The 10,742-nt window shown below is 37.7% G+C and overlaps 1 protein-coding gene across 1 annotated transcript in view; it reads right to left on the minus strand.

Moving 5' to 3' along the window:
• Window positions 1-10,742, minus strand: part of lrmp (lymphoid-restricted membrane protein) — a 36,860-nt gene that overhangs the window by 20,672 nt on the left and 5,446 nt on the right. Inside the window, exons 2-4 of the mRNA XM_016282915.1 lie at window positions 6,087-6,730; window positions 5,881-5,991; window positions 3,534-3,714 (exon numbers count right to left, since the gene is read on the minus strand). Coding sequence (XP_016138401.1) covers window positions 3,534-3,714; window positions 5,881-5,991; window positions 6,087-6,699 — 905 coding nt within the window. The 5' untranslated portion in view covers window positions 6,700-6,730. The remainder of the gene's footprint in view (window positions 1-3,533; window positions 3,715-5,880; window positions 5,992-6,086; window positions 6,731-10,742) is intronic.

A 10,742-nucleotide genomic window follows, 5' to 3' on the forward strand; every position in this document is an offset into this window, starting at 1 on the left:
ATTTTTATATTTTGTATTTATTTATACTTATTAATTGAATAAATAAATAAATATCTTAGGGTTTAAGGGTTTACAGAGAATGGTCAGAAAAAGAGAAAATATCCAGTGAGCAGCAGTTCTGTGGGCGAAAATGTCGCCAGAGGTTCAGAGGTTAGAGGAAAATGGAAAGACTGGTTAGAGTTGGTAGATATGCAACAGTAACTCAAACAACCACTTGTTACAACCAAGGTATGCAGAAGATCATCTCTGGAAGCACAACATGTCGAACCTTGAAGCAGATTGGCTGTAGCGGCAGAAGACTGCACTGGGTGCCACTCCAGTCAGCAAAGATCTGAAAACTGAGGCTACAATTTGCACAAGCTCACCAAAATTAAGACTATAGATAGATTGGATGAGTCTCGATTTCTGACATTCAGATGGTAAGGTCAGAATTTGGCATAAACAATATGAAAGCATGGATCCATCCTGCTATGTATCAACAGTTCAGGTTGCTGGTGGTGTAATGTGTGGGAGATATATTCTTGGCACAATTTGTGCCCTTCAGTACCAATTGAGCATTGTTTAAACGCCACAGCCTGCCTGAGTATTGTTGCTGACCACACCCATGTCCATCGCTTTATGACCACAGTGTACCTATCTTGTGATGACTATATGGACCAAAATCTCTGAGGAATGTTTCTAGCACCTTGTTGAATCTATGCCATGAAGAATTAAGGCAGTTTAGGCAAAAGATGGTCTAACCCAGTACTGGCAAGGTATACCTAATAAAGTGGCCAGTGAGTATAAACAATATTGTTTTTTAGTATGTAGTTATCACCAGCTACAATAATGGGAACACCAACAGCAAAAAAAATAAAAAAAATTAATTGTGAAATAAAACACGTAGTCAGACTCATTGTAATGCCTAAAGTTTGGTATAAAGCACAGAGAGGGTGTGGATTACTGAGTGCACTCTATGGCAGTGAAGTGGGAGAGAGTGGGCGGACAGAAAACAGCACATAAGTGCTGGTGGGAGTGGAGAGAAAGAGACACTCCAAATCATGGACGGGACAAAGACATACACGGGAATTGCAAACGCAAAACACACTGCAAACCTCCAGGGGATTCTGTGCCAGTGCCAACTCTGTCTGAAGAGAGCCTGAACTCATCTGATTTAGTCTGTAGGCCACAGAAAGAGAGAGACCTGGGCTGCAAACACATACATACACAGTTAGAAGAACATGTGAAGCAATTTCTGATGTTTGTGCAAGTATTATGCTTGCCATTAATAAGATCAATTAATCAGCTAATATTTTCATTGCTATGTGTTAAATGCATTACAGAGCTCTTACATTGTCATATCAGGTTGCATCATCTGCATTTGACTCTCCAGTTTGTTCTTGTCTGCTCTCAACAGCTGAAGCAAGCACAACATGGATCCAAAATTAACTCCGTAATCCCAAATTAACACATGGACAATAATTCAACACTCTGGAGTAAATTATTTTACTTATTCCATGGTTATCACATGTACACTTGCTTATCTACAATATTTTTTTAGGTTTTAGTCCCTAAAACATTTGCATGGAGAACTACTTTCTTACACCACTGATTAAGCATTCTGAGTGAGTAACACTGTGTCTGCTCTGCCTCTCAACCAAATACATGATTTGTCACATTATTATACACTTCTATGGTATTTTCTCATGGACAGTCACCACATTTCTGAGTTTCCAATGAAATCATATATATAGACTACTGTGCAAAAGTTTGGGGGTCACTAGAATTTTTTAATGTTTTAGAAAAAAACATTACCATTCAGAAATCATTCTAATATACCAATTTCACTAACCAAGTTAACTACATCCATTTGTATGCCTTGTAAACTTAAACATTTGGTTTTCTGTGTTGGATTTTAAATTGCTATTGCAAATTTTGCTTATTTGACACACAAATAGTCATCTAGCTGGTCAGCAGAGTGCAAAAATATCTTGGTAGTCTTGGAAGCATTAGCTACAAACAAATTAGTAATGTTCTATGAAAATTATAAATATCTCTAGAAAATATAAAAATATACTGGTATAAAAATACAAAATTGATTATCCTTCTGTGAAATCATAGATACTGGCCTGTTGAGTTCATTTGTAGTAGGCTGTATGGCTCTTTGAAGATCTGTTTATGTGAAACTTTAACAAATTGGGCAGACATGGCCATATGATATCTAAATAAAATGTGGTCACCCTGGAACTACTTAAAGGGGTCATATGATGCGATTTCAAGTTTTCCTTTCTCTTTGGAGTGTTACAAGCTGTTCGTGAATAGATAAGATCCCTAAAGTTGCAAAGACTAAAGTCTCAAACCCAAAGAGATATTCTTTATAAAAGTTAAAGAGCAGCTCATATGGGTTTTCGAAAAATCTCTCTTTTGCAGTTTGTAAGGTAGCTATCCTTCAATGTAAACAGTCTGCAAAGTTGTTAATCAAAAGAGTGCATGATAAAGATATTGTCTCTCAAAAGAAAGAGTCGACTCAGAATCGCCTTAACGAGTCGTTATATTTTCGTATCTTCTGCCTGTTACCGATCTACGTCACTGGGTAACACATTAGCATAATCCCCACCTGCCCATGAAATACGAACACTCATTGTGTCGAGAAGATGCTGTGTTCCACGATACCACAGCAATACAATTCGAACCTTTTGTTGTGCTTGTCATTTTACCGAGGACTGCTTCTCTAATCTTGCCTTTTATCTTCATTGGCTTCTAATCTTCTTTATTTGGACCAACAAGCATCTCCGAACCACAACCTGTAAGTACGATTGATACGTTATGTGTACATTTTCAACTGAGTGCTCAAAATATCTAGTTTTTTTTTGTGCTAATATGTGATATATACCTAGTGCAGCTTTAGGTTTCCAGGTAAAGCACGATATTACTGTTTTACTGAAATAGTTCTGATAATTCGCTGTGAACCCACTATTTCCTAAGAATGTGTTGAATAATGTAGACTGTCGTTGTTCTAATTACTTCGTTTAATAATAAAGAATGTAGTGTAGCGCACAGACTTCATAATCATTGTGAAAGTGCTGTTTATGTAGTTATAGTGTTAATGCAGGGAGTAAAAGACCCGGTAGAGAGAGACGAGATAGTTAGGCTGGTGCACATGTGATACAGGTGTTCTGCGTTATAATTAAAGGTTAAGACACGGAGCGTCTTTTGTCTGTAATCATGAGGGAAGTGTTGGAAAGAAAGGCCTTGTGATCAAAACTGATTGTGGATTGATAGCAGACTGATGAAAATCTGCAATGTGTCTTTGGTTGGGTTGGCAACATCTACAAAAGACATACAGTACAGAATTGATTGCAAAAATAACTGCTTCCTATTAACTGACCATAGCCTTTAGCAAAATGATCAGGAGTTAAACAACCAGCAGATGTCTTCAGTTTTTTTTGTCCTGTGCAATATTTCCCAAACTAAAAAGGCCTTTATTAAAGTAAATCAATGGCAATCACTGTTGTAAAGCATAGGGTATGTACTGTATATGCATGTCTTCATACGCCTGGTTGTGGCAATCATCGATCCACTCCTTCATGATGGCATGGTACGTGTCCAGGTCTATGGAGATGTCCTTGTGCTCTGGGTCCAGCATATTGCAGAGCTCCTCTAGGCCGCTGTCCTCTGAACTGCGGCAAGTGGTGTGTCTCAAGAAGTCCACAATGTGTGATACATAAACTTTACCTGCAACAGAGGGCTCTGCGTTACTATGGTTACAGTGGCTACAGTCACAGAGCACCTGGGTCTTGTCAGATGCCATCCCACCTAGAAACTCTATCAGAAAGTTTGCAAAGTAACACCTACTTGCTCTGAGTCACCATGACCATGTGTCTGTGTCTCTCATCTCTTTTAACATGCTTGGAAAAAAATAAAAATTTTTTGCATTCTTCTAAATTGCCGTTGCCTTTATATAAGAAGAATGGCTGTAAATGAAAGCAGCTTTTGTCTCCTGTTAGCCTCTAGGTTTGAATGCGGTGAAGCATCTCTGCTGCTGGTCTGAATGAGTCAATGTGTTCAGATGCTCTTAGAGGTTACTTTAGTGAAACCAAACAAAAACACAAGTATTGTAATATTAGTCCGCTTCCCAACCTCCTGAGGAATAACACCTGTGAATCTGAGGGGGAAAGGAGCAGTTCAAATCTACAAGGTATCAAAAACCAATTGCTTTGGAAAATTGCACAAATGTCACATTAGTGAAACTTCATGGGCTGAAAAGATCCATTGTCAATAGTATAGCAATATATGAAACACAGCTCACATTGAAGGCACTTTCAAACCAAGCTTTCTGTTGGTCAACTCAGCATGACCTACTTTGGTCAACTTGAAACGGTTGCAAAATCTGCATAAGTAAATCCTTAGTCCTCACGTATTGTGTGGATTCCAATTGAAATGACCAGATTTTGCCCATAAAAATTTGCAGAACAAAGGTAAATGTGACTAACAATGCTATATTAGAATGTGTTATTCTATAAAGAAAAAATGGCCTGTCTTCATAAACCTTAATTTAATAAAGAAAGTTTGCAAAGTAACACCTACTTGCTCTGAGTCACCATGACCATGTGTCTGTGTCTCTCATCGCTTTTAACATGCTTGGAAAAAATTTTTTTTTTGCATTCTTCTAAATTGCCGTTGCCTTTATATAAGAAGAATGGCTGTAAATGAAAGCAGCTTTTGTCTCCTGTTAGCCTCTAGGTTTGAATGCGGTGAAGCATCTCTGCTGCTGGTCTGAATGAGTCAATGTGTTGAGATGCTCTTAGAGGTTACTTTAGTGAAACCAAACAAAAACACAAGTATTGTAATATTAGTCCGCTTCCCAACCTCCTGAGGAATAACACCTGTGAATCTGAGGGGGAAAGGAGCAGTTCAAATCTACAAGGTATCAAAAACCAATTGCTTTGGAAAATTGCACAAATGTCACATTAGTGAAACTTCATGGGCTGAAAAGATCCATTGTCAATAGTATAGCAATATATGAAACACAGCTCACATTGAAGGCACTTTCAAACCAAGCTTTCTGTTGGTCAACTCAGCATGACCTACTTTGGTCAACTTGAAACGGTTGCAAAATCTGCATAAGTAAATCCTTAGTCCTCACGTATTGTGTGGATTCCAATTGAAATGACCAGATTTTGCCCATAAAAATTTGCAGAACAAAGGTAAATGTGACTAACAATGCTATATTAGAATGTGTTATTCTATAAAGAAAAAATGGCCTGTCTTCATAAACCTTAATTTAATTTAAAAAAATCAAAAATGATTTTACATTTTTATTGATTTCACTTAATATGTAAATTAAATTTGCTGAGAAACACCAGAAAACATTTTAAGAATAAGCTTAGCTATTATCTTTAAAAAAAAAAAAAAAAGTTTTTCCCCAAAAGAACTTTCCAAAAGACCCCATCACCAATCTCTACAATATTCTGGTCCTTAGATGTGCATGAGGCCGTCTTTTCCATCCGGCAGGTGTTCATCACATTTTTCCACTGTCTTTTGTCAATAGCGTAGCAATGTATAAAGCAAAGCTCACACAGAAGTCAATAACACACCAAGCAGCTTTTTCTGCTTCATATTTGTGTGACCAACTTGAACCCAGTGCAAAATCTGCATAGGAAAATCTCTCATCCTCGAAATTCAAGATCACGCAAATTCCTGTTGAAATGACTCGATTTCGCTGTGAAGTTAACCTAATAATAAATGTAACCACACTTTTATTCATATCTATAGCACAAATGGTACAGAGTGATAACCAAGATATAAGCAAGTTTACATGTAGGGTTAGACGTTTGTTAAAATGCACAATATGACTGAAAAATAAACAACATAAAAGCAAAGAGGGAGTGACATATGTACCTCTGCACTGTGTGTCACAGGCCTGAAAAATAGTGTCCAACAGGTCTTCCTCACAAATCAGACTGACCTCAGCCATGCTCTCCTTCTTGGGCTCGGAGGGAAACAGAGATCCTGTTCAAAACACAAGAAAAACAAAAACATAGTCACTAGTATTAACAAAACATTTATAATGTTAAAAAAAGAGAACTAAAAAGGTGATTCATTACCCTCGCCCAGTGAAAGTCTCTTGACCACGAGGGCCGGGTAGGCGAGTTCAGTGTCCATGTTAGAAATATCTGAGGAGAAGTTCAGGTTATACGAAAACAAGCCAGGAGCTGGGATCTTTGAGGTCTTCACCTCTGTGTCAGGCCCCTCCAGCAGGTTTTGTGTGGAGTAGCGTGGGGTAAAGTTAAAGTAATTGTCCCCAGTCTGGGCTGCTGGGGTGGAGCAGTTATGCCGAAACGGCCGACTGTACGTTGTTGTATTTCTCCTCTCCCCTAACGTGCCTAGCATGCTGGTGATGGTATAGGTAGCATTGCCAGGTGTGATTGGAGTACGAGGGGTGTTGGGGACAGACCCCGGTCCCGGGGAAGCTGTGGGGGTCAACAAGCTCTCAGAGGAATTGCGGTCAGAGCCTCCGTCAGTTCGGACGGTACGCTTCTTCAGGATGGCCTCCAGGTTGACGTGTAGACCCGAGTGAGGGCTGTCGTAGCTGCTGGACTGGAATTTTGGGATCTGAAAGGGCGAGTTAACCTCTTGATCTCGCCGCTGGATGGTCTGCAGCTTGCGGCAGATGCTGTCCACTGGGTTGTGCCGTCTCAGGGTCACTCCGACATCCATGTTGGAGCGAACAAAGAGGGAAAGCCTCGATCTACAGGAGAGATATGAGTTAATTTGTTTAAAGTCTAAGACGGAGTGAATAGTTTTTGGCAGGTAATATGATCTCAAAAAGAAAAAAAAACTGTTATACACTGCTGTTCAAAAGTTTGGGATCGGTAAGATTTTAATGAGTTTTAAAGAAGTCTCTTCTGTTCATCATGCTGCATTTATTTGACCAAAAAAAAACAGAAAAACGGTAATATTGTAAAATATCATTAATATTTAAAATAATGGTTTTCTATTCTACTTTAAAATATAATTTATTTCTGTGCAGAAATTAGGTTTAATTTTTTTAAAGTCTAAGACGGAGTGAAAAGTTTTTGGCAGGTAATATGATCTCAAAAAAAAAAAAAAAACTGCTATACACTGCTGTTCAAAAGTTTGGGATCGGTAAGATTTTAATGAGTTTTAAAGAAGTCTCTTCTGTTCATCATGCTGCATTTATTTGACCAAAAAAAAAAACAGAAAAACGGTAATATTGTAAAATATCATTAATATTTAAAATAATGGTTTTCTATTCTACTTTAAAATATAATTTATTTCTGTGCTGTAAAGCTGATCTTTCATCATCATTACTCAAGTCTTCAGTGTCACATGATCCTTCAGAAATCATTCTAATATGATTATTTATTATCAATGTTGGAAACGGTTGTGCTGCTTAATATTTTTTTGGAAACTGTGATACTTTTTTCAGGATTATTTGATGAATAGTTAAAAAGAACAGCATTTATTTAAAATAGAAAAATTAAAAACATTACAAATCTTACTGATCCCAAACTTTTGAACGGCAGTGTTTCCAGTCAGTCAAAATGTTTTCTAAACAGTAAAACAGTGGCCTGTTAAACAAAGCTAGTTGAGCAAACTCTGAGTTTCAGAGTAGGTTTACGGTTGACGAAACCAAACAAACCCAGTTTAGGTCAGGTTCAGTAGGGTCACAACACTCACTATAAACATGGTAATTAATACATGAATTTATCGCATTTGCAAATCATAAAAAAAACAACTATTGCAATTATCTGACTATATTCATTCAAATGAGTAAACTGGAGAAAAAAGTATGTATATATAAGTATATATATATATATCTATTAGTGCTGTCTAACGATTGATCGCATCCAAAATAAAGGTTTTTGTTTACATAATATATGTGTGTGTACTCTGTATATTTATTATGTACATACAAATACACACACATGCAGTATATATATTGAAAATATTTACATATATATATATATATATATATATATATATATATATATAATTTATTATATATATATATTAAAAAAAAAAATTATTATTATTTTTTTACTATATCGCATAGTATAATTAATATATAGTTTAGATACAGTTTATATGCTTTACACAATCGCATTGTGCCTGTTAATGAAATTATAGAAAACAGATAACATGCTATACAATATAAAAGCCCATTACATGTTTAAACGGTCACTGCATTATTTGCTTAATTAACATTATATGGATGACGTGAAAAAAATAAGCAGAAGTGCAAAAACTCACACCTTTATTTTAAAATACTCTCAAAGTCTCATTTCATATATATATACATATATATATACACAACCAAAACTATCAAAAACCATACAAGTAAAAAAGCAAACCAACCTGTCAAAATCCGACTAATGGCGAATCAAACATAAACTTTACACAAACTGACAGACGTAAAACGTCTGTGCCACTTTCAGGATGAAAATAACGGCCACCTTCAGTTTCATGTGGTGTGTCTGTTATCTTTAGATAATATTTATAAAGGACAAGCAAATACTGAGACGCCAAGGTTGGGAAAAACAAACACACCTGAATTAGCTCAAATGTTGACGCCGCAGTCGGTTCACAAATACTAGAGTATGAAGCGCCACCCAGCTGATCGAAGGCCTTATTAAAACCTGCGGCGCACTGACACCGTGCGTCCAATGATGGAACTGCAACTGACAGAGGGCGAACTTGGATGACTCCAGTGCTGTAATGTAACAGTATTTAAGTTTTTTGGGAAGAATCTGTAGTTTACTGTAGTTTTCTGTCAACTTTCACTTTTACTCCACTACATTTCCTAATTAAAATGTATACTTTTACATTTCCCCGAAGCACGTGACTGCAAGAACGCAGGTTTGATGAATCAGTGGTCTGGCTGCGTCCTAATCGGTCCCAATGTGCCTACTTATACTATGCCCTTAAAGTATGTACTCTTTTGGTGAAGAATAAGTACACACTTTTGAGTGTGTAGTAGAAGAGTAGAGGCAAGCTTTGGACATACTTTTACGTCATACAATTGCTTAATGGTCCGCTCTGTGGCATATAGTACACGCACCCTGTCACCGTAAACTGACCTGTCAGTCATCTTGTCACAGTTACCTAATTAAAATGTATACTTTTACATTTCCCCGAAGCACGTGACTGCAAGAACGCAGGTTTGATGAATCAGTGGTCTGGCTGCGTCCTAATCGGTCCCAATGTGCCTACTTATACTATGCCCTTAAAGTATGTACTCTTTTGGTGAAGAATAAGTACACACTTTTGAGTGTGTAGTAGAAGAGTAGAGGCAAGCTTTGGACATACTTTCACGTCATACAATTGCTTAATGGTCCGCTCTGTGGCATAGTTACACGCACCCTGTCACCGTAAACTGACCTGTCAGTCATCTTGTCACAGTTAACATCCTCTACAACACAGATAACATCATTTCACCAGGTTAAAAGTTGATTATTAGTAACTCAAACCCCTTTATCTAAACCTCTCTACTTAACCGTCGGTCACGCACATCTGTAGTTTTTGGCATTTTTTATTTTTTATTCATGTTTGTAGTTCTGAACCGAATCCTTCGCCGAAGTGCAATGGATTGTGGGTAATATTAGCCATTAGAGTGTGCATGGATCCACACACTTCAAAAATCTACCTGAAATAGTAGACCATCCTTCTGGTATACTCTTTTCAACATACTATGCTTTGGGACGCACTTATTTTAATCTCACATACTATTTAGGATGGATAGTATGAACATTGGGATGCAGGGTTAGGCTGTGTCTGTAACCATACTTTCAGGTTAAGAATCAACCAATCAAAAACCATATTGGTTTATAACTAGTCTGAATGTTGGGGGAAGGAGCACACCCCAAAACATACTTGAACCACATACCCAGTAGCAGACTTGCTGTGAGCTGATAGAACCCAGACACTGGAGCTATGTACCGGCCACTGCTGATGTTAAAGCCTTGTCCTCTCTGATGGAACTGCTCTGTGTTTGAGGGCTGTGGAAAACACAGAAATGGAATTATTATGCCATTGCCACTGTCTTCCATTGCCAACCCTTCTACACTGCTTGCCAGTCTGTTTCACCATCAGCCAAAGCTAACATCGCTGCTAAATAGAATACAAAACCATGAATACATCTAGAAGTTAGTGCTACTTCAGAGAAATAAAAGCTTCTTTTATAGGTCACATTTACTTTCACAGCTCTGGGGCTGCTATGTCATGGTTATTGAAATGAGTAAATTGTTTCTAGTTTGGAAAGGATTGTTTTCCACTTACAGTGTTAAAGGGCTGGAGCTCCTGCAGACTGCGACGTTGGACCAACAGGTTGTGGTGCAGTCGGCAATGGAAAGCTGTGGCCACACGAGGGGTTTGATCGCAGAGCAGGCAGTGAGTTCCTACCATCTCTGTGTGGAAAGGTAATTACAGGATTGTAATGTTGCTTTGTCAAATGCACATAAGAACTAATTCCCTTCTTATTACATTATTCTAAAGGGTTTGGGACAAGGTGTAACCCAATAGACTAGGCACCTTCTCAGACCCAAAAACACTGAAATACAGCTAGTGGAAAATGTTTTGGATTGTATTTGACTGACACTTGGCTGCATATAAAGCCGTTAAACAATCTCACAATGAATAGAAGATGTAAATATTTGGAGTGGTTGAGTGTATGTATGAGCAAACAAAGTGGATGAAAGTGTGAGGCAATGAGAATGCTAGAATGTATGAGCGTACGGCGC

The sequence above is a fragment of the Sinocyclocheilus grahami genome, unplaced genomic scaffold (assembly GCF_001515645.1).
Source record: "Sinocyclocheilus grahami isolate Dianchi unplaced genomic scaffold, SAMN03320097.WGS_v1.1 scaffold1.1, whole genome shotgun sequence".
NCBI lineage: Eukaryota > Metazoa > Chordata > Actinopteri > Cypriniformes > Cyprinidae > Sinocyclocheilus > Sinocyclocheilus grahami.